At 38.7% G+C, this 25,699-nt stretch overlaps 1 protein-coding gene across 2 annotated transcripts in view; it reads right to left on the bottom strand.

Annotated features, from left to right (window-relative positions):
- The window catches only part of CD2 (CD2 molecule), a 432,951-nt gene that overhangs the window by 297,259 nt on the left and 109,993 nt on the right, over positions 1 to 25,699 (bottom strand). For both annotated transcript variants that reach the window (XM_044071520.1, XM_044071519.1), the window contains exon 2: positions 4,990 to 5,307. In XM_044071520.1, coding sequence (XP_043927455.1) covers positions 4,990 to 5,307 — 318 coding nt within the window. The remainder of the gene's footprint in view (positions 1 to 4,989; positions 5,308 to 25,699) is intronic.

Here is a 25,699-nt window from a genome sequence, read left to right as displayed (position 1 = left end):
ACAGAGTATAGCTGGAGTTTTTTTAGACGGTCAGCATATGGCATCTGCTTTAGACCTGTGATTCTTTTAGTGAGGTATTTCTGTAGCCTTTCCAGGTGTTGCAGATGTCTTGTGAGGTACATACCCAATGGGGCATTATACTCTATAATGAGTCTAATGCGGGATGAGTACAGAGGGACAATGATCTCATTTTTTCTGGATGAAAAGCCCTTAGTGATGAGGTGTGCCACATAGAAGGATTTCCTGACTGTTGCGGCAATGTGGTTATCGAAAGTGAGACCACTGCCCACTTGTGTCCCTAAGTCTCTCATCACACTTTCAGTGTTTAGTGTCCTGCCACCTATGTGGTAGCTCATCAGTACATGTTTTTTTCCAAAGGGGATAACTATACATTTCTTGGCATTAAGCTTGAGCCCATGGCTCTGGCACCAGGCATCTGTTTCTGTAAGGCCCTTTTGTAGAATATCCACATCATTTGGGGATTCGATAATGGCTCCCAGTTTGCAGTCATCTGCAAACTTCGTTAGCCAGAGTCCCTTAATGTTGGCCTGTACTTCAGAGAAGTAGATGCCAAACAAGAGTGGTCTCAGGACTGAACTCTGAGGTACTCCACTTGTCACTTGTCTGGAGCTGGATTTGGAGTCGGCTACTTTTACAGTCTGGGTTCTGTCGCAACCCATCAAGTGACGTAGGGATTTATGCCTAGCATAGTAAGTTTATCTATGACTCCAGAGTGGGGGATGGTGTCGAAGGCCTTGGAAAGGTCCAGATAGGCTGTGTGGACCGCCTTACCCTCGTTCACAGCTCTGGAGACCGATTCATAGAAGTCAATCAGATTCAGGAGACAAGATCGGCCCTTCACAAACTCAAACTGGGTGGGGTCCAGTGTTTGATGGTTGCCAATGTCTTTGTTTATAAGTTCCATGATAATGCGTTCCATGCCCTTGCAGATCAGACTTGTCAGACTGATAGGACGGTAATTCCCGGGATCCAAGTTGGATCCTGCCTTGTGGAGCAGTATAACTGTAGCTGTGCACCACTCAGTGGGCATGAAGCCTGAGGTGAGGCTATGATTAAACATGACACTTAGGTGGGGTGCCAGTTCATTTTGTAGCTCATGTAGTACACAGCCTGGGATGTCATCTGGTCCCATGGATACTGTATTCTTAGCTTTAGAGAGTGCTGTTTGTACCTGTGTGGCTGTGATTATCGGAATTTGGCAATCTTTTGGTATTGAGATGGTCTCTTTAGGGGGTGAGAGTGGGGTGAAGTTGGCACTAAATCAATCTGCCAGGATACTGGCAATATCCTTGGGATCAGTATATTTAATGCCATTCTGTTGTAGCTCAGAGCAGATCTGAGCATTGCCATTTAGATTCATGACATGACTATAGAATGTCTCATTGTTGTCTTTGGAATCTTTGGCAATTTTATTTTCATAACTAGCTTTTGAGGATTTTATGAGGGATCTCAGCTTCTTACTGAGGCTGGTGAGAGAGTTTTTTGCATCCTGAGATTTTCCTCTTTTCTGCAACAGATTCTTTCTTCTGTTGTATAGTTTGTTTATAGCAGGTGACCACCAGATTGGCTTCCTTTTTTTGGAGAAGAGCATCTTGGTTCTATTTGGGATGGCACGATTCATGCACGAATGGATGTGCTCGTACAGTGCCTTAGTGTAGGATTCTGCAGTCGAACTTCCAGATCCCGTCTGCATGGGTGTTGTGAAGTTTTTCACTTCTGACTTCAGTAGCATGAAGTTGGCTTTGGAGAAATTTTTTAAGGAGGTTTCCTTACTGGGGGTGGGGTGGGATGTGGATGTCAAGGGTGATTTGCTTATGGTCAGACCTAACCAATGAGGGGGTGACCACTGGTGTGGAGCATCTATCTCCCATGTTGGTAATGACCAGGACTGGGGTATTGGAGCCCTTGGTGGGACAATGGATTAGTTGATCCAGGGCTTTGGAATTTATGAATTCCAAGAACCGTTGGGAAAAGGAGTTGGTATTCGAGTAGTTTTCCCAATTAATGGCAGGGTAGATGAAATCACCCAGTATTAGGGTGTTTGGTTGTATCTTAATATTTTCCAGTATGTTTAGGAAGGTGTAGTGAGAATCTTGGGGTATGGTGGGGGATCTGTAGCAAGCTACAATTTGGATTGCAGTCTTACCTAGTGTTAGTTGCACCTGGAGAATTTCAGATGCATTGTGTTGGGCTACTAGCCTGGAGGTGTGAATATCATTGGTAAATATGGACACTCCTCCACCTTTAGTGTTTCGGTCTTGATTTTGTGGCCGAAAAGTGTGGTAAAAATTGTAGCATGATATTGCAGGGGTGCTCTCTGGAGCCTTGAACCAGGTCTCAGTCACTGCACAGATATCGATGTTCTTCATTTTCAGGAGTGCCTCGAGAGAGTGCATTTTGAGGTTTAGACTTCTAGCATTGAGTAGCATTAGCTTCAGATTTTGCATGCTTGTATCTGTTACAGTGGTGGTTTTATCCTTTGAACCTTGCCTAAAAAAGGCACTATAGGGGTGGCAAGAGCTTTAGCCAGTAACCTGAATCCCAGGGGTGACAGGTGCAGACCATCTCTGGCAAAGCATCGTGGTTTGTCGATCATGTCTTCCCAGGCAGACAAATACTGGATCCCCTTTGAATGACACCAGAAGCTTAGTCAATTGTTGAAGTCAATCATTTTGTCCTTATACTGTGGTATCATTCTGGGGAAAGGCAGGATGCTACTCAGGGCTAGGGTCATACCTGCCTGGGTCACATGATCCAAGAGCTCTTCAATGTCTCTTTTCATGTAGTCCAGGGAGGTATGTCTTAAGTCATTCACTCCAGCATGGACAATGATAGAGTTGTATTTGTACTTGTTGTGGAGTGACTTGAGTGCATGCATTATGTGGCGGATCCTAAAACCCAACAGGCAGCTGACTGTAATTTTCTCCTTGTTCAGCCTGATGAGTGGGACATCAGTGTGCCTGACTATAGAGTCACCTATGACTAAAGTGTTGGGTACATTGTCTTGCCTTAGGGGCTGTTGTTGGGTGGCACACTGGTGTTGTGAGCTATGTGCCACTTTGGTTGTGACTGGTGTTTGCTTGCGTTTCAGTTTTGGAGGTCCTTGTTGCTTGGGCAGGTTAATGTTAAGGGCCTCTGCATATGTGGGTTTAGTGTTGCTATGTGTCGGTGTTGATGGTGTGGGTTTTGAAGGACTATGAGTTGCTAGAGGTGTAATGCAGGTGTTAGTCTTCTCCTCTTGACTGTCTAGCACAATCTTGACCGGAGAGAGCTTTGCTTTCCTATGTTTTCCAGTCATATGAATGTGAAGGGTGAATCCAGCCCACTTCTCCATATATAAATAGCCAATAGTTAAGCTGTGCTCTATGCAAATAAAAGTAATAAGAGTATATATGTATGTGGATATTGGTGCTTCACTGTGTGGGACAGGATGTGAATAAGCCTGTCAGTGTCTGCATAAATGGCTAGTGTGTGTGTGTGTGTGTGTGTGTGTGTGTGTGTGTGTGTGTGTGTGTGTATGTGTGTGTGGTGTGTGTGTGTGTGTGTTTGTGTGTTGTGTGCGTGTGTGTGTGTGTGTGTGTGTGTGTGTGTGTGTGTGTGTGTGTGTGTGTGTGTGTGTGTGTGTGTGTGTGTGTGTGTGTGTGTGTGTGTGTTTGTGTGTTGTGTGTGTGTGTGTGTGTGTGTGTGTGTGTGTGTGTGTGTGTGTGTGTGTGTGTGTGTGTGTGTGTGTGTGTGTGTGTGTGTATGTGTGTGCGTGCATGTGCATGTGTTTAAGGTTCTTTACCTGTATGTGCTTTTCTTGTACCTATGATACAACATAGTTTATAGTCATGCCAATTCCTCGGTAGTGAGATGTTACCATTTGGGGAACTGGGATGTCTAAGCATCAGTACATAGCACTCTAAAGCAGATCAGCTCATCAGTGTAGGTCAATTTACACTTCATTATTATTGACTATGAGTAATGGACCATAAGTTCTTGAAAGTGAAGTCTTCATAAACAAAGTTGATAATTTAAAGTAATTAAGAATATACCCAATGAAACTTTAGGCAAAAATCACAGAATGCTTTTTTTTTCCTTTTTTTAATCAAAGGATAAGCCCCTGCATCCCCCATGTACATGAGTAAACCCAACTATTCCAAATTCTGAATGTCGACTTCATGGTCGCATGATATCAGAGAAAAGAGAAATCAGTTAGTAATGGTGACAGTTTTCATAACCACAGTCTTACACCAAAGCTGTAAACGGCATGGTTACATTTCATTGCTGGGTGGTTCTTCATGGCACTGTATCATGAAAATGTAATGTCGCAGTCAGTTTTGCCTCAATGTGTTTTATGGTGTAAGTCAGCAATGTAGTTTGAAGGACTTTTGCCATTTTCCTCACTGTGGTGTAAATGTGGATTTGGTATATATAATTTAGCGGTAATTAGGGGTAGACTCCCTCACATAGGTGTTGCAAGGTGATACATATATATATAATATATATATATATATATATATATATATATATATATATATATATATATATATATATGTGTGTATGCGCGTGTCTGTGCATGTGTTTATGTTTAGGGGTTTTGACTCACCATTTTCAGAATTCTTCCTTTAGAAAACAGTGAGTCAAAAAAGTGTGCAACAATCACTCATTGGTAAATCACTGTTAATTATTAGAAAGTATTCCAGGTGATGCATTTCAGGAATTTAGCTTCCTCGAGTATTCTGTTAGATGATTAGAGTTCAATGACTTATAGGTATTCCATTTAAAGCAGTACGGTTAAGTATATCAAGATAACATCTGAAGGCTTTTGAAAACAATTGCAAATGATCACATTCAATGTATTTTGTAGTCATAAAGGTATAAAGTCATATTGTATGCAGACCTACAATTATTTACAAAATGGAATGTGAAACATCAGTGTTATGTAAAGTATCATTTGTAGGAAGCAGTTTTATTTAGATTACTTACCTAACACTTGGAGGTTAACATTTCCACTGCATATATGCTGTCCAGTTCTGCCATCATGGATTTCTACTTGATGCACTCTTTTATCAGTTGTTCTAAGGCTGAATATAGTAAGTGACCCATTTGAAAATATTTTTGCTCTGCCTTGATAGGATGGAGTTGGAAGATATTCATTATCTTTAAAATTCCCAATCTTAAAGGGATTTGCCTTCCATGTTATAGATGAATTTGGTTTCAGTGCTTGACCAAAATGAAGAGTAACACTTGCATTCAGTAGTCCATATACAGGAGTAATGACATCACATTTTGAGTCTTCAGAACCTAAAAACAAACAAAAAAAAATGATGTATGCACTGCTTATATAACTTAATAGGTAATAGGCTTTACTGGAAAAGCTCACCCAAACTCTGTCACATCTTGCTGTGAGGGAAAGGTTAGTTTGATTTTGATTTCTTGTACTTTGTATTACTTTATTGACTTTTTCTATTTTGTATACTGTGATCTGTTTTCTTTACACTGTGTTTTACTTGTGTTTTGGTTTTAATTGCATATTATAACTCGAAAAGAGATCACAGCTCTGTCTCTTGTGAGTCAGACAGAATTTATATTTTCCCACCCTGTTACTGTCGTGTTCTTAAACACCACTGTTTTTCTGGCTGCCTGCCACTTATGTTAATTTGACCATATATCTCCTTCCCTCTCTCCTTTCACTGGCTGGTGTGAGTAAGCACAAACAGTGTTTAAGATAAACCATTTTTTTCATCTTACCCTTAAACATCTATCACAAGACCACCAGTTACTGGAGAGCCCACATTTTGCCTCTCAGTAGTCATCTTGTGATTAGTGCTTTTGTTTTCTCCTGGTGAGAGAAGGAGTGCAGGGATATTATTTCCTGGAGACTGCTGAGCACCAGAAAGCCTAATAACTGTTTTATATGTGATAGCTTGGAATCTGTGCTTATATTCTGATCCTGGTGAGAGTAGGAGCAGAGTACATTGGTTCCTGACTGTTTCTGGTTGAAGACTGAGTGTCTGTGCTTAATGTTCCTGATTGGTCTGGTTGCTATACAAGGCATCTACCAGAAAAAGGCTACAAGCCTGCAGAGCCTTGCATCATCTGGGACAAGACTGTGGATCACCAAACTGGCCATGGCCTGCTTCTCTTCTTGGGATTGGTGCTAACATTTTGCTTCTGGTGAGAGAAGAAGCAAAGGCACATTGTATCCCAATAGAGTGAAGCTGTGGTGGGACCAGCATTAGTAGTAGCTGGGCAGTAGCCATTCATGTGACTCCCCTGTTTTCATCATTCTTGACAAGCTATTTCTTTGTTTTCAGTAAGTACTGCTTGATTTGCTTCTAACATCAGAATATCTGCCTGAATACTTCATTCTTAAATTTTCAGGGTCTACGTATTAGTTTCCCCTCAAGTGTTTGGAAGTGGTCTGTACAGACTCAGACACTTTGAATGACATTTTTCCTGTAAAAGCACAATTGAAATTTATCCAATACCTAGTTGCACACAGGACAACTAGTTTGTAGTGGCAAGTACTATCCACATAGTTGTAAACCAGGTACTCCTGACAGTGATTAATATTCTCACTCCAACTGCCTAATCAATAAAAAAAGGTCTGTTGCCATGGATATGAACTTTCCTACTGTCTCTGTTACCAGCTTGGTGGATATGGGCATCCTGAGGCAATGCAGAAATTGCCTCATGTTTACTGACATCCAGTTAATTCTCAAACAAACTGATATGGTATGTGAGAGATGTATTTACACAATGTCACTGGTGTCAAAGCTCTCACATAAAAGTACTCCTAATGTCATTAAGATTGTCAGTAGTACACATACTGCACCCATCTTACACAATTCAAAGCAGACATTTTGATCCACATATGCTGAAGCACTTCCATGTAACATTCCTAAACCTCAAAGACCTCCTAGATGAAGTACACATAACAAATATCCTCAGCAGCCCGAAATGCACTCTTTCAAAACAACACCCACATCAACACATACATCTCATGGAGCCTCTGCCTCTAAGCCCATAAGGCAAGTCACCACACAATACAACATTCTAGTCATTGGAGACTCCATTGTGAGACACACTGATGTCCCTCTTAACAGGCTGAGTAAGGAGAAAGTTACAGTAAGTTGCTTAACAGGGTTTAGGATCCACCACATTATACATGCACTCAGGTCATTGAACCACAATTACCAATATGACTCAGTCATAGTCCATGTAGGAGTAAATGAACTAAGAAATACCTCCCTAGACTATATGAAGAGAGACATCGTGGAGCTCTCGGAATATGAGTCTTGGGCTGGCATTAGCCTAGCATTGAGCAGCATTTTACCTTCTCTAAGGATGATGCCACAACACAAACAAAAGATGATTGACTTTAATAGTTTGCTTAGTTTCTAGTGTCATTCTAAGGGGGTACAATATTTGCCAGCATGGAAGGAGATGGTAAACAGACCACGCTGCTTTTCCAGGGATAGTCAGCAACTCTCTCCTCTAGGCTTTCAAATATTAGCTAAAACATTGTCTTCCCCCATAGTGTCATTTTTAGGCAATGCCAAACTGAAAGTACTTCCAACATAGCAAATCAAAATCAAGAAAGTCTAAAGGTATTACTGCTCAATGCTAGGAATCTAAACAAAAAACTCCACTACTTAGAAGCTATTTTTACCTTAGAGAATGCTGACATCTGTGTGGTCACTGAGACATGGTTGAAAGCCACGGAGAGCACACCAACAGTGCAAGGTTATAATGCCTTGCACACATTTAGGTCAGCTACTTCATAGGCAGGGACTAATGGTGGAGGTGTCTCTATTTACATCAAAAATAACTATACTTCAAGGTTGGTCAAACAGGACCATGCACTTGAGTTGTTCCATGTTCAAATCACCATAGGCAAAATCCAATGCCACTTCCTTACAAGTTATAGGTCCCCTTCCATGACTCAGGAAACCCTTACCATGTATTTAAACTTATTAAAAACACAAACCACCCAACCCAATACCATATTCAATGGTGACTTTAATTACCCCACTATTAACTGGGAATCCTATATGACACCAAACGTACATGCACAGAGATTCCTGGATTTTGTAAACACAAACTCCTTGGATAGTCAGTACACCAACCAGAGGTGCAACCATACTGGATCTGGTCCTCACTAATATGGGAGACTGCTGCACACCCCCTACTGTAATGACTTCCCTGATAATGTCGGACCACAAAATGATCTCCTTTGAAGTAAAAATAAAACCTGGACCCCCAGCTAAACCTGGAATATTCAGGAACTATTCTAAGGCTAACCTCCTGCTATTAAGTGAGAACCTGGCCAAATTTCAAGCCACCATAATCTCTGAGAACACTGCTGCATGTGCAGAACTGTTCACAGAAAACCTGTACAAGCATATTAATAGCTGCATAGAGACAGCTGTACCCACCAGGAAGAAGTACAGAACTAACTCAAAAAAACAAGCCACCCTGGTAGCATCACAAAATCAATATGCTGTATAACAGGATGAAGAAACTCATTGAAAAAATTAGGAAATGCACTACCCAGAAGAATAAAAGCACTCTCTTCAAACTAAACAAACAACTCAGAAGACAAGTAAAATCTACAAAAGCCAAATTTGAGATACGTTTGGCCTTCCAGGCCAAGGACAACCACAAAGCATTCTTTAGCTATGTCCACAACCTCAAAGGCAATACAGAATTGTGTGCAGAGCTCATTGTAAGTGGAGCCACCTATACTGAGCCAGAAGATATAGCAAACCTCCTGACTGATAAATTCAGCTCCAACTTTACCTCTCTCTTCCCCTCAACCATCCCTCAGGAAATATCATCAAATATATCTCCCAGACCATCACCAGGGAACAGGTCCTTAATGCTCTCTCTAAGATCCCAGGATGCCTTCTAAGTAGCATGAAGCATGACCTATCAGGGCCTCTGGAATTGCTATTTAACTGTAGCCTCCAAACAGGCTTCATGCCTCATGAATGAAGAAAGGCAACAGTCATTCCTCTGCACAAAGTGGGTCATCTACAGACCCTGGAAACTAAAGACCCATAAGCCTCACCAGCCTTATTTGTAAATCCATGAAAAGAATTATCATGGAGATGATCAATAGAGATATAGTAAACCTCCAGATACTGGACCTAACCCATATTGATTTTGTCAAGGGCAGATCATGCCTACTCAACCTGGTGGACTCCTTTGAGAAGATCACCAAAGCAATGGATGAGGGCAAAATCCTTCACACTGCCTATCTTGACCTGGCTAAGGCATTTGACACAATACCCCACTCAGGCATTGTTGACAAACTCAAGAGGTTAGGTACAAACCCATATGTCACCCAGTGGATAGGCAACTGGCTCACAGACAGGACCCAGGAAGTTAGAACTGGGGAGTCCACCTCTATAAAGAGGCCAGTCACAAGTGGAGTCCCTCAGGGATCAATCCTTGGACCGCTCCTTTTTGGCATTTACCTCTCAGAAGTCAAGGTCAATGTCAGTGGTCTCTGGCTGACTAAATTTGCAGATGATTGCAAATTAGGAGCTGTCATTGAATCTCACACTGACACAGATGTTCTCCAGGAGGGGCTGACACAGACAAACAACTGGTGTCAGAGTCATGGACAAATTAAATGCCAAGAAATCCATAATAGTATCCTTTGGGAAGTCATCCATCCCTGGTAACTATCATATTGACAACACACCCTTTAGAGATAACCCAGTAGTCAGGGACTTAGGGACACACATAGATAGCAATCCAGCCTTTGACCATCACGTGTCGACAGTTGTGAGGAAATAATTTTATGTTGCACAACTTATAAACAAAGGTATGGCATTTAGGTCCAAGGAAATCATTGTTCCACTGAATTTGGCATTCATCAGACCTAATACTGAGTACAATGCCCCCTTTGGTATGTACCTAACCAGGCATATCCAACAATTGGAACATCCACAGAAGTTCCTCACTAAAAGAATACAGAGCATAAGTAAAATGTCCTGTGCAGACCGCCTCAAGACCCTAACTCTGTATTCTGTCTTTTACAGGTGTTTGAGGGGGGGGGGTTATGCCAGGTATACAGGGCATTCTCATACCCCACTATGATGGACCTCCGGCATATCCACGAAACAAACCGGACCAGAATTACCCATTCTAAAGACTTAAACCTTACCTGTGATATAAATAGAAACTGTTTGTGAGATAGGTATGTATCTCAGAGACTGTCTATGGTCAGGTTCCCCATCAATGTGAAGTAGAGTTCCTCCCTAACCCAGTTCAAGTGCAACTTGGATAAATAGATAGGAGATCGGAAATTCATCCCTGGCTTGGCACCTATGTTTCTAATGGATACAGGTAACCTGTAAATGGTTCATCTCCCAGGCCCATGCTTACACTTATCAAGGGTTATCAGAACTTGTCAGAGATTTGGGATGCATGGCTAGGCTTAAAAAGGCCCTTGTGGTTGTTAGCCTAGTAAACACCTATCAGCCTAAGTACTATGCTTACTATCCTTGCAGACCATTTTAAGCCTAGCCAATTTCTTGTTTGGTGCTCAAATAACCTACCCCATTTGTTTATTTATCTGCCACAAACATGCTCAAAATATGTAATGTTAACATTAATACAAAAAAATGTCCACAAATTCATATATATATATATATATATATATATATATATATATATATATATATTTATAGTATATGTGTATGTATTTATATATATTCAGTAATTAATTTAAGTAAATGATCAAATAAATAAATAATCAAATAATTAAACTGATAAACAATCTAGACCTGGGACTTTTTCAGACATGATCTGGTTTGATGCAGCTCATAGCATACATCAAATAAATTAAGGCCAAGCATTTCTAACTTGCAGTACATGGTCTGGTAATATCTTGACTTAATACCATTAAACAATTATGTGATCAGTTAGAGCATTTTAATTACTGATAACACTTAATTCAGTAAGTAAAGCAAAACCATGTACAAAAACATAAAGTTGTTCCTCACATCTCACAGCGTTAGACAATATTTGTTGAGTCACCCAGATCTAGACTGCTTTATTTGGTATTTTGCTACCTTGTTTTCAACAATTTTTTTATTTCTCAAGTGACCCTTAATTCAGAGGGTGGTGAGTTTCATACTGGAGTGCTGTATACACAAATGAGTGTGGTGTTTCTTCCTGTTCCAATATTGTTAAAACATCAATATAAAAATATTAATGAGCACTCTGACTGCACCCTTTTCTTCCTGGCCATGCAAAATGACTTTGCCAAATATGCAAAAAATATGTTTTCCAATGCAGTAGCACTTTCTTCCAGAATTAAAAAATAGTGGTTAATAGTATAGCTAGAGTAATGATTATCCACATAAAAGACATCCCATTTAGTCTCACACCCTGAGGCAGAATCTACAATAACCAAAAATGAATGTTGCTATCATGTGGCATAGCTGTACTTCTTGCCCATTTGATCTTGTCCAACGTGTGGTCCTACATCTGCCTTATTTCACAACATTCTGTGCATCAATGGAACAACAGGTAATACATTCACCTTTAGTGCAGAAAGCTGTTGGTTCTATTCCTTCACCACGTGACTGGATTGGTGACAGTGCAGCATAGCATAATGAGGATGCCACACTTCTGAGTGTGTCATCCTTCGGATGAGATGTTAAACTGAAATCTCATCTGCTTGAGTTGGTGGTAGCTCAGGGGGATATAAAAGATCCCACTGCACATATTGAAAAGAGTAGTGGAAGTTCACTGATGCCCTAGTCAAATTTCTCCTGGTAGTATAAATACCACCTCAGGTCTCCCCTGAAAAGATGCCAAAGCCTAGTGGGATTAACCCAGTCAACAATAAATAATAAAAATAAATTATACACTGTATGTATATAATTAGCATGCATCACACCACATTGCCAGCCCCTAGGCTCATGACTTTGTTTTCTAATAGTCCTAAATTATCAGGGAAGTAAAGCCACGTGTGGAAAAAGTTTCATGTATGCAAACTGTGTAAGACGGGGGGGGGGGGGGGACATTATCATCTGCATAGATATGCAGGATCTCTCCCCACTCCTCATGCAGAAGAGTGTAGTACAGAAATTTTTCCCGGCATAATCTAACTTTTGCACTGCAACTCTGTTGCATATCCCTAATAGTCTTATATATTCATCTAATTTTAGGAATAGTGGGAGACTTGGAAAACATTTGAAATATCAGGACCTGCTAGAGCAAGTCCTGAAGCACAGAGACTGAATGCTTGAAAGAACAGACTTGCATATACTGAGTTTGAAATGGCCATTTCTCAGAATATTCCCATTTCTCCAAGGTATGGTGATCTTGGAGTTGGTGTATATAAACAAATGAAAACACAGAAGTGACAGCCAAAGGATCCACACAGCCCATTCTACGGGCAACTGATTTATTACAATACTTCAGTAAAAACAATAAAACGTGCATAAGCTCTTTCGTTCACTCAATATTTTAATGGTGAACTTCCTTGGATGCTAAGCCGTCCCTCTCAAAAACAGTTTAAAAACATTCTACAAACCAATCAGAACTTATTATTAAATGACATCACCTGCTCCTTCCCTCATTCATTAAGTATAAACATTGTGTTCTTAAAAATAATTACCATTAAACATTGTCCAATATTGTCATTAACAAATCAATACTAAATGCAATTCCAACCCTATACATCCCAACTGTTATACACTTTTAAGCATTACTGCAGTAAGAAAGCAAAAATATGTTAAACTAAGATGAAATAAGATGATTGCCTAGTGGGTTTGCTTATAAATAAAATAATATAAATATAATATACAGCTTGATATATAGTACTATGAAACAATTACATGGAAAATAATCAAAAACTAAATCCCTTGTAGGCATTAAGAAGGATAAATATAAAATAAGCCATGTAGCATAGGATGCTTAGATGAATTACTTAAAATCGACTTACTTTCTAAATGCCCCATTACTATTAACTATCTAGTCAGTGCTCTTAGTTTTAATAGACATTGAACAGAACAAGTCATTTATCCCAGGCCAGTTGCAAGTGTTCAGTCTAATTTGCCACAAAAGTTCCTTCTTCTCTAAATACAAATTCCATGGACCCCCTCTTGCCACATTGTAATTTTTTTTAAGACCAAATATTTCAAAATATGGCCTAGATGTAGTTGCACAAGTTTAGCCAAAGCACTCACTACATTACCTCTCTTGATGCTATATTCATGCTCATATATCCTATCTCGGGTGTCTTCATTCCATTTTGCCACGTAAAACAAGGGCATTCATTACATAATGCCAAGTAAACCACCCCTATTGTCTTACAGTTAAACCTACCCTGTATTTTGTATTCATAATGTCTAACTTTAAAGGTATTTCCTACATAAATAAACTTACAAAAGGGGCAACTTCCACATTTTGACATTCGTGCATCTGAAATCCCACTTTTTGCACTGGTGTGTTTAAGGACTGATTTAAAATTCAACCCTTTGCGGAAGACAATTAAGGGTTTCTGAGCTACCCTATCATGTAAACATTTATCATCCATCATGACAGACCAATTTCTATTGAGAACCCATCTTCTTTCGGCTTTTCCCAGTTAGGGGTCACCACAGTGGATCACCTGTATGCTCATGACTGGCAGTGGAGTTTTACAGTGCTGAGCTGCCAGCCTGGCGTCCAACCTTCCACAGAAGGCACACACATGCACGCACGCACACCTAGAGCCAATTTAGAGTATCCAATCCACCTGCAGCATGTCTTTGGAATGTGGGAGGAAACTGGAGCACCCGGAGGAAACCCATACGACCACAAGAAGGACATGCAGACTCCGCACAGAAGGCATCCCAACCGAGGATCGAACCATAGAGCCTCATCTAATAGTCTTAAAATCGGTATTGAAATTACTAATAAAATTCATAGAAAAATCAGTTAAGGATGGTCCGTGTATTCAGTGGGTTCAAACCATTGACAAGGCTCTTCAGCTCTTCATTTGCATAAATTATTTCATCACTTCAAAGGATAGGTTTAAAGTAACCAACCAAGTAAGTATTCCTTCTCTTGTTAGTTACTTCCGCAACTAACTCATAAAGGAGAAACAAAGGGTATCCTCTCCTTTCAAACATGCTAGTCAAATGCTCACACTCCTCATTAAAATGGTGGTCCAAAGATACCAATAGAGCAATAGGGAAATGTGAGACTTACTCATTTGATATGTGTCCCCTGTTCCATTTTGTATCTATGTTGTCCAATGGTTATCTATTATTTTAATACTTCTTTCTACACATGATCAGATTTGCAAGTATTGCCACCAAGGAATATCCTGCACAAAGCTAGTCCTCTATTTTATCACCTAGAATGGAGGATGCCAGCCTCTTCATCATCACATATATCCATAACATGATATATGCCTCTTCTTATCTTATTTTAACAAACTACTGTCTCTCCATTTATTGAAATTTTGGGATTAGCCCAAATCCTGGTTCCTGTCCATATCTTTTTGTTTGACTGACTTGCCATCTGATTCATGCACAACCCGCTCAAACCAGTCCTCTAATCTTCCTGGGTCTCATAGTTTGTTAGAAGTAGCTTATTCTCTGTGAATATTATATTGCAACAACTGAAGATCCATGTTGAACCATAAAGGCTTTTCTTATCCTCTTACCTGCAAATTGTGTTGCTCTATCATGGCTACCCCATATCCCCATAGATTTGGAACTCCCTGTCCTCCTTGCTGTATCATCTTATCCAAAAAAACACATTTTTTTGTCCCTGACAAAGATAATCAAACATATGCTTCTGTATAATAATTAAAATCTGGGACTATGTTACATGTTAGAGATATCTCATTTCAAACATAGAATAAAACTACAAAGACAATCTAACTTAAAACCAAAAACAAGAAGACAACGAGCTGCAAAAATCTAATCTGGTTTATTTTTAGTGCTTTCGTTCATATAATAGATAAACTTCTTCAGACAACACAAACCCAAGATTCCTTGCTTTATATACTGTAATCAATTAAGCTGATAATCAATTTAAGCTAACTGAGTTTTAAAAAGGCAGGAGTAACTTTTGTCATAAATATGAAGTTAAATAAATTTAAAGTCATGTATATACACTGAACAGCAACTATACACAACACTTGATTCTGCTTCATAATTCTATTCCATAAAAAATAGTTTAGCATAATTTAAGCATTAAAAATAAAACACATAAAACATATAAATATAGAAATATATAAATACATTGTTTTGTCATACAGAAAGCCTAACTATCTTTACCCTTCAAAGGCTTTCAATTTTAAAATGCACTTCATGGAACAGTATTCATTAAGCCATGGTGGGATATGTGCATATGTTTTAATCTGCCAAATTAAATTCCTGTACTTTCAGCTTTAATTCCCAGGGCCCACCTCTAATGTTCCTACCTATTTGGTCTATAACTATATATTGAAATCTGTGTAGGGGATATTCTAATATGTGATTTTCCAATGCATTTGTATTAGTTGTCTTACTTATGGGGTACTGATACTCATAAATCCTTTGCTTGAGCATTCTTTTAGTTTTTCAAATATAATAGCTTTGACACTGCTGGCATGTCTTTTTAAAACTCATTTAGCTTAAATTAATTATCAGCTTAATTGATTGCAGTATATAAAGCATGGAATATTGGGTTTGTGTTGTCTGAAGTTGTTCATCTATTGTTTTAATGAAAACGCTATCAATAAACCTGCTTGGATTTTTATAGCTCTTTGCCTTCTTGTTTTTGGCTCATTGCAAACATAACTTTTAAAGGAAGAATATTTTAACCTTCTGTGTCCTTGACAAAAATGGAAGGTTTTGATGTTTGCAAAAGATAATTTGTTGAGCAATACTCTGCATTGATGGTTTTATACTGAGGTATATTACCTTTCCCATATCAGAATATAAGCAAATTCCCATGTAAATACACTAATGTGCCACTCTCAGTGGACAGTGTAGCCAACTCCCCAATTCTGATTGTATATAAGATGTTGATGGATGAAGATGAGAAATCAGTTGACTCAACCATTTTGAAAATTGGTTGATTAGATCCAGGACAGAGAGAGAAGTTTGCTTTCTTGCTTTTCAAACCAAATGGCACAGTCATCTGCAAACCATGAAGTAATTATATACATGTTTTCTGAAATACACAGGCAATACTTACAACATTTATTATGAAAATCACTATCCAATCATTTATGGCTAAAATAAACAAATATGTTGAGAGAGGCCAGCCTTGTCTAGTGCCCCTATGCATTTTTACCACATCTGACAGAAGGCTATTAATATCCAGTCTGCCTACTGGATTAGAGTAAAGTAACTTAATTTTCTAATACATAACTCTGTGCAATAAGACCTCCCATATAAAATTACAATTCACTGAGTCAATTCTCCAAGCACAACATTAGCATTATGATTAATTCACTGTTGCATCCTTAATTTTAGTTCTCCCATGCCTGTGTGTCATCATTATTTGGTCCATAAAAGTTTATTAGCCATACAGTATTATTATTATCTTATAAAGTGTCCATTATCTTGCTGAAATTTCATCATCAGCCACCTGACTGTACTGTCCTTATGCTATTCCTCTACTATCCCTTTTATATAGCTGGATATTAAAGTAGCCCCACCACACTTGGCAGATTTTAAACTACTCAAAAAAGTTTTCCCTTTCAATATTTTGGCTAACAAGTTCTCATTTTCCTTGGCTTTATTTTGATTTCTTACAAATTAATAAAATCAGGATCTTTTCTCCTCCACCACTCAAGAAGAGCTTTGGCTCTGCAATATGCAGACAGCCCTTTAACATTCCATGACACAATAACTACGGGTGTGTGAGCACATTGTGCATTTGGACTGTTCTACATTCAGGCAATTTTGATGTTTAGATGTTGCACCTGTACCCCACACACGCTGGACACACTGATCAATTACAAACAATATCCTACATAAATAAAACTATATAAGATATATTAACTAGCTTAAGACAGTTTTGCTTACCAGTGGGGCAGGCAGCCCTAGGAATATTTCTTCTCAGTCTTCAATTACTTATTAACTGTTGAGTTGTAAATCAAAGAGGAATATAAATGATACTAGATCATAGCTATATTGCACCCATACTCCACATGGTGTGCCAGTCACAGAAAGCATTTATGTCTCAATTTTTTCATCTCTCCTCTAATCAATACACATATAAAAAGAGGGGGTGGGAAAACAGCAATATGACATGCAAAAGCCCAAGCAATGTTAAAATCATGCTCAGCTCATACTTCTCACCAGCCACACCATATATAATTACCTTCTACATTTCCTTATCATTTGTTGATATGCTTGTGTATGAAAGAAAAGAAATGAGATAAATAAAACATGCTATTAACATTAGGCCAGTTCCCTTTACTACAGCTATGACAAACCCAGTCAAAGGAGCTTTTACCAGACCTCCAAACAATCATATTACATCCTTACATTCTGTAACTCACCATCACAATTTAAATTCAGAGCATATAATATGGAGCATATTATTATGCCTCCAGTACAATTAACTGATACTGTCTTTTAATTTTAGACTGACATTAGCTACCAGCTATTTCGGCAATAATGCATTCATAACTTCTGTATATATGGCAGTCAATGCTGGGAAAATGGAACATGAATGTTCAGTTACCTGTGTACCCAAGCATATTCCTGATGTTCAGTTTTTAAATTTAGATTCCCTTCTTTTATTTTCACAAGAAGTACTTTAGTGTTCTGTATGTCTGTGGCATAAACTACAGTAACCGTTTCCTGAAAATAAATGAGAATACTTTACTATAGCAATTCTGTTTGTATGAAAGAAATTAGAAAAACATAAATATTACTGATTTAATTGCAACCAGACATCTGAGGTGTGCACAGCCAACAAAGTGGCTTTAACCATTGGCTCTGAGTAGGAGCTATTTGTGGATGAAAGTAAGCTACCCTCTTTTTATTGGCTCAATTTAAACAGTCAGTCTGGCTCTGCAAGATTCAGAACTTGTGTGCACTTATGTGAAACAAGTTGGAATATTTTACTGTGAGTAATGTTAGTTTTTGTGAAACAACCCTTTAATACATTACTGTGGCCATTATTATTACCTGTTAGGCCATAGCAGGAATGATATATATATATATATATATATATATATATATATATATATATATATATATATATATATATATATATGCATACACACACATATATATATGTATATATACACACACACATATATATATATATATATATATATATATATATATATATATATATATATATATATATATATATATATATATATAGTTATTGAGGCTCTATAATGAAGTGAATACCACAGTGGTAGAGAATGTACTGAGTTATGACTTATGTGATTCTGCATGTAATATCAGTTTGGTGGTAAAATACAGTTATTACTGACTTATTTGTTGATAAATTCCCCTACTTCAAAAGTAACAAATCAGGGTTACTTCTGGTGGCAAAAGCTAAAATGTTAGTCCTAAATTATCATTAAAATTAGTTATTAAGGTACTGGGTTCTATCAAAGCAAGTTCTGCAGAAGGCCAGATGGTGTAATGTTTTTAAAGGGTATTGTAGACAATCTGACAACCTGAAATTTCTGGAAAGAGGCTATAATTATTCTTATCACCAAATAGTTACCTCAATTGATGGCCAGCAATTTTAGACCTATTAGTCTAACATGAATTTTTAGAAAATGTTTCAAACTCCTGATCTGCTGTTTTCTGCAGGATAATATTGGCCAAAAAATTAACATATTTCATCATGGTTTCTTTCTAGGAAGATCATGTTTAATAAATATGTTTCAGTTTTATGACAATGTCAGACGTTCCTTGGATATATGCCTTGTTAGTTATTGATATGGACTTGGTAAAAACCTTTGATTCAGCTCCACATGATATAACAAAATAAATGCCTGAGTGTAAAATAAACCACTGTAAAGTAAACTGGGTAGCTAACTGGCTATCAGGTAGGAAATTTAGGGTAAGGATGTGTAATTGTTTTTTTCAGTAAGGAATGTCAATATGGGAGTCCCTCAGGGATCTATATTGGAGCCATTTCTGTTTGGTATATTAATTGCAGAATTTCCAGTTTTAAAAACTATCTGATTGAGTAAATTTGCTGATATCACATAATTAGGCCACGGGTGGGATTACTACTAATGTTATCGAAGAGAATAATTTTCAAACATATTTGTAGAATGTATATCAATAGTCATCAAATGCAGGTATTTAATTTAATGCTAAAATGCATAGTGATGCATTTTGGGCAAAATAATAATTGATATCCTTGTCCATTGGATAATATTCTTGTAGCTTCAATTACCACAGTTAGATTATTGGTTACTTGGAAGATTCAGCATTAAATTGTGAAGACCATATAATGGCAGTATTGAGAAGATGCTATGAACTCTTGAAAGATATTATAAGATGTATTAGTAGCTAAATGAGTAATGAGTTATGAGTCACCTCATCTGTTAGGCCAATAATAGAATTCCGTAGCTACTTTAGTTGTTATAATGCTCTACAGATAAATAGGTCAGAAAGAATGCAGGTCAGTAACCAGGCAGTTACAAAAAAAAAAAAATGGAATGACTTTCCTGGATATTGGGAATAGATTACTTAGATGTGACTCAATCCTAGTGTTTAAACATTAAGGACCAAGAAATTTGCTGTATCACAGGATATTTCTTTTTCAAGAAATAATCTCAATAAAAGGATTAATAATTTGTTGAATGTCTGGATGTCAGAACCACAATAAAGAGGTCATATTTTCATCACAGAGCTGGGAGGTTATGGGATTTATTGCCTAAATCTGTGTAAGAAGCCAAGAGTACAGAACAATAAGTTATCAATAGACAAATGCTATAAGGATTATGTTTATATACTGCGTTTGACCTTAGACAAGTTCTTAAATGGCCCACCTGGGCTCTCAGTTTGAACTAAATTACGTTGAAGATTGAACAGGGTGTTAATAGAAAAAAATGGAATGGTACTACTCCAGAAAGGAAATATATGTCTGGAAAGGAGTTGTGACCAGCTAATGAATGGCAATCAGTTTGATTATAATACAAGAATATACTTGTTAAATGAGCTGAACTCATTACCAAAACAGGTAGTATAATCTAAAAAAATGTTGGTGTGTGTGTGTGTGTGTGTGTGTGTGTGTGTGTGTGTGTGTGTGTGTGTGTGTGTGTGTGTGTGTGTGTGTGCGCATACGTGCGTATATGTGTGTGTGTGTGTGTGTGTGTGTGTGTGTGTTTGTTGTTGAAATCTCTGCATTAGGCTAGCTATGACATCCAAGCACTTCTGATAGGGTATCATTCTCCTAGCAAATGTATGTAATGCAATTTTTAAATAGTACCTATTTGCTTGGAGGACTTATTAATTTTGTATACGTGGATGTGCATAATGGTGGTCTGTCTGACTGACTGTTGCACTAGAAGGTGTTGCATATTTGTTGCTAATTTGGTTAGCTGTTTTATCACTTATTATTTTCATATTTGCTTGTTGTTGATTATTGCCTACAGTGTGTCAGGATTTTTTGTGGATATTATGGATTTATGCTGTTTCTAGAGTGACTTATTAATTCCTATCACCTTTCACAGCTGTTACTTTCCTTTGGATATTTGGACACTTCTTCAGCTACGTGGAAACATACTACTCATCTTTGTTGCCTGCTGTTGGCACATTTTGTCACAGAGATCTCAGAACTTTTATATATAGTGATTCTGTACTGCAGTGCCTTAGAGGCATGTGCTTGGATCCTGCCATCTTTGGCGCTAGACTAGCCACACCTATTTGGATCTCATCCTTAAAAGCAATCACTTTCATTTTGCTGGTACCCTAGTTTCTGCCTGGAGAAATTTCTGTTATTTTCTCTGAATATGAAAACAAGCTTAACTGTAATTTGTCTGCTTGCTATGGTACAAGACCCTGAGTTATTACTGTGATTTTGTTGTTATGCTTAATTTGTGCCTGGAGAACCTTCTATGTTTTTTCAGGATCTGGCAATTTTACTCTGCCTGTTTGCTACTCTGGCGAGAGCCTTGATAGCAGACACTTTATTAGGTCTTACATATGATATTCTGAGTTTAATTTAAGCACGGCCTTGTACTTCACTCTGAAAACCAGCACAAAGTACTTTCTTTGAGTGACACCCCATCTTGAAGCCTGTGCTGTTTTCTGACTTGCATTGCTTCATGTGCAATCCTGACTCTGAATTATTAACTTCTGAGTTCATTGAGCTTTAACTGCCAGCAGTGAATTGTGCTGCTAGCAATGGCTTTTGCCTCTTTTATTCAGAGACAGAATAGTCTGTCAATTTGGATATGTCCTGAAAGCTGTGGTTTTCCATCCAGTGGAAATGGGTTGCTTCCATGTGGCACTGGTTTGTGTTTTTGTTTTATTTGTACCACTGGTGATGCACAGTGGGTCTTAAACTTGTGACTACTGCAAAGTAAGAATATCAGCTTCAATTGGCACCCTCTAACTACTTATTAGATGACATAAAACTTTTTGTTTTGGCTTAAAAATCATTCATCCAGCTGAAAGAGTGTCTCAACATCAGTGACATTAATCAGAAATATTGTGGGTGCTGTTTATTTCACGATTTAACTAACTTTCCCAACAGGATATACTTACTATCTGAAGGTTATTTAACTTGTTTCCACTGTAAATGTGGATGTTTGTTATTATTTGACTGTTTCTATTGCTTTTACCTTAAGTGCACTTGCAGTTCACATTTTATTATTGTCAATCCTTGAGTGTTCAGTTTAAGTCTTGTGATTAAATTCAGCTTTTGCTCTGTAGTCCTTAATTAATCATTTTAGGTCTCAGGTAGGTATTACCTACTTGTGTTTTACTTTTTAAAACTATTCTGCCTTCTGCCATTGTCCAGTTTCCCTGTTTGCTTTCTAAAACAGGGTTTGTTATCACATAACAGGGAATGGCTATTTTTTTTTTTATTTGCTGTTTTGTACCAGAACAACTTCCATCACTGAGTTTTACAGACAGTACAATGTGTGCCTGATTAAACAAATACATAGCTGGTCACCATTTGTTGTTTGAAAGGAGATCCATTAGTGTTCACCATGGGTGAAATCTCTTAGATCAAGTTTTGTTTCTTTTCTCTGAGAAACACCTGAGGCTCTCTGTGGTCTCCAGGAATATTTTGGGGAACCTACTTTTCATTATATTTGACTAGCGTCTTGTATTCTAAAGTTAGGCCATCCTGAAACAAGCCACGCATTCTATCTAACCTGCTACATGAAGATGACATGGTGTTCATAGTGGAAGCCAGGCTTCCTGATAACTTTGTCCAGTTTTGGCAGCACTTATACCAAAGGATTTTTTTATTATACATTACCATAGAATGAAACACTGTGGGGATTAAGTTGTGAACTTTCATTGTACAGTCTCTGACCTGAGAAAACATAAAGCAAGAGTAACCAACTCCTTTGAGATTTCCACTGGAGGAGCAAGCTGTGAGTATATCCTCATCTAAAATTCACCCATTAGTTTGTATGCATTCCTTCAGGAGTTCACAAACTTCCTTGCACCATAGGAATATGCCCATACATGTTCTGGGTGACTATAACATTTGGATAAACAAGGAGTCAGTGGCTTTTTAATGAACTCCCTTATCTGATGAAGGTGTTCAGGTTTGCACAGGTGGTTGTCTCTACTGCCTATTGCCAAGGCCATGTACAAGAGTTGGTCCTCATGTTGGGAGGGGAGCAATAATAATGACCTGGTGGTCTGACCACTCTCTTTTTAGGTTTAAGACTGGGTCTGGTACAGTGCAGGAATCTTAATCTGTGCACTCCAAATAATATGATCCCTGTGTTGTTGCATAGCCTTCAGGATGATAGTGCTTGGGACAGCCTAGAGCTGGCTAAAACTTAAATACTCTTACTGTCACCCTAGATTTATTGGCTCCACAATGGATCACTATTTGTCCAACTTAGGCCTATGATCCCTTATTTGATAATAAGCTTTGTGTCTTGAGAAGGACATGTGAAGGTTGGAGTATACATGAAACTGTTTGGGCAGACTAGAAGACAAAGGTGAAACTGGATAATCATGACTCTCTTTACTAGGCAGAGGCCACTCACAAGTAACCAGGCTAGTTCTGTTTGAGAATCTCTGCAATGACAAACCTGTTGGCTATTCTTTGCCTTGTGGCTGGCAAGGTGTGCAATTCAAGCAGCCTAATGACTCTGAAATATTTTACTTCAGAAGAATGTGATCTGGGAACATGTTTCTTTGCTGGCAAGCTTGCCTCAGTCAGGTTGGGTTGTGTCATTCTAGTACCAGTTGAGCACGCACCTGGTCATTCAGAGGTGTTTCCTTTTTCATTTTGTTCTGACTCCATATTACCCAGTTACAATGAACAACTCTTACTGGCTTCCACTATGCATGTTACTATGGTCTGGATTCCAGTCTCTTCACGCTAGTTTTATCCTGTTTGAATGAATTAGGCCCAGACTTTAGCAGAGCATCACTTCCTCTTTACAGCAAGGATCATTTCCACCTGTACTTTAGAAGGCAAATATTACTCCAAGCCTAGAAAATAAAATGGGATTAGGTGGTGAGGCTTGGACAGCTGTAGATCTGCCTCATGCCTTCCCTTTCTGTGTATCCTTCCTTAGAAGATAATGTAATATAAAGCTGAATTACTTTCTAATGAGAGAATGGATTGCATGATCCATGTCAGTCCTGCCTTCCTTCAAGACATGTTACTGAAACAGTCCTCACAAAGGTATTTAGCAATCTCCTCAAAGTGAGAGACCATTCAGTCCTTTTCTTCTTGGATCTGTCATTGGCAGCTGATACAGCAGACCATGGGATACATCTTTTTGGTGACATCATTAGAAGGGTGGGTTTCTCCTACCGCACTTCTGCTGACAACACACAGGTATAACTCTCATTCCTTCAGGAATGATATTAGCAGGCTAGCTGATGATTTGGAATTTATCCATGACAGGATGGCCATTAAATACCCGAAGATCAATACCATGGGTGTACATGCCGCCTTTTGCATTTGATTGCACCAGAGTTGTATTGTCTACTGAGAGTACAAGCTAGAATGCGTGTTGAGTTACTACAATTTGAGAAATGCCTCTGATGAGAAACTGACATTAAATAACTAAATTTCACCTGCTGGAAAATATTCTTATTTTGATTTTAGGAACCTCAACTTGTTTAGGCATCTTAATCCATCTCAAGACTTTCCTATCATGATTTGTGCCTCAGTATCCTTCCAGTTGCAATACTGCACTGCTCTGTCTTTAGGCTCCCTGACAACAAAATGGACTGAATAAACATTTTTTCATAACTCTGCAGCTCAGTCACTAACTAGAGTATCCTGAAAACAACATATTGTTATGTCCAGTTCTACATGAGTTGCACTGGTTGCTCCTTTGAGAGAGGATCATTTACAAAGTTCTGGTCCTGTTGTGTTTAACTTTGTGCAGCTAGAGCTTCTAGTAGAGCACTGGTTAGCTCACCCCCTGAGGTCAGCAATGTAGGGATGTTGGCTCTTCCATAGGTCCATAGGTTCATAGGTTCATACTAGGCTATCTGCCCTGGGGCATTTATAAGCCTAGCCCGATTGTGTTTGGCTTACGCCACCCCTTGATTTGAGTATACTGTGCCCTTTTTAAAGTTTAGTTTACTGTGCCTCTGTCTAATAGTGACACGGAAGTAATCCCCGGGACAAACCTACGATCCCCCATCCACTCATCAAGATTCTTCTTGAAGAGAGTCAGTGAGGTGCTCTGCCTAACATGAATTGGAATTCTATTCCAGAGCGAAGGGAGCCTCTGGGTTATGAATCTGTCCCTCCAGCATGTTCTATTTATTTCTGTGCTGAGGTTCAAGTCCCTCGAGCGCATGGCTCTAAGGGATTTAGATTTACTGAGGTGGAGCATGTCCATTAATTCTGGGTTGGACATAGCTTTATATGTCAGGCGTAGATCGCCTCGAAGTAGGCGGTATGCAACTGAGTAGAGCTGGAGTTTTTTTAACGGAGCAGCATATGGCATCTGTTTGAGTCCCTTGATCCTCCTGGTGAGGTACTTTTGGGGTCTTTCTAATTGCTGCAGGTGTCGGGTAAGGTACATCCCAAAGGGGGCATTGTATTCTATGATGGGCCTGATGAGGGATGAATAAAGGGGCACGATTACCTCTCTTGATCTAGATGTGAATCCTTTCATGATGAGGTGGGCTATGTAGAAGGTCTTTCTAACCACTTTGGCAATGTGTTTGTCAAAGGAGAGATTGCTATCAACTTGGGTCCCCAGATCCCTAATTACTTTCTCTGTACTTAATGGGTTACGACCTATGTGGTAATTTGTGGGCACATTGTTTTTGCCAAAGGGTATTACTATACACTTTTTCGCATTTAGCTTTAGACCATGGCTCTGGCACCAGTTATCCGTCTCTGCGAAACCTTTTTGAAGGATGTTTGTGTCAGCTGGAGAGTCGATTATGGTGCCCAGTTTGCAGTCATCTGCGAACTTGGTGAGCCATAGTCCTCCCAAGTTGGGCTGTACCTCATAAAAGTAAATACCGAACAAGAGAGGTCCCAGGACAGAACCTTGTGGGATGCCACTTGTGACCGG

Source organism: Protopterus annectens, chromosome 5.part0 (assembly GCF_019279795.1).
Source record: "Protopterus annectens isolate FY-2018-M chromosome 5.part0, PAN1.0, whole genome shotgun sequence".
In the NCBI taxonomy this organism is placed as follows: domain Eukaryota; kingdom Metazoa; phylum Chordata; order Ceratodontiformes; family Protopteridae; genus Protopterus; species Protopterus annectens.
Note: the sequence above shows the minus strand (reverse complement) of the source record. Positions and strands in the feature narration are given on the sequence as shown.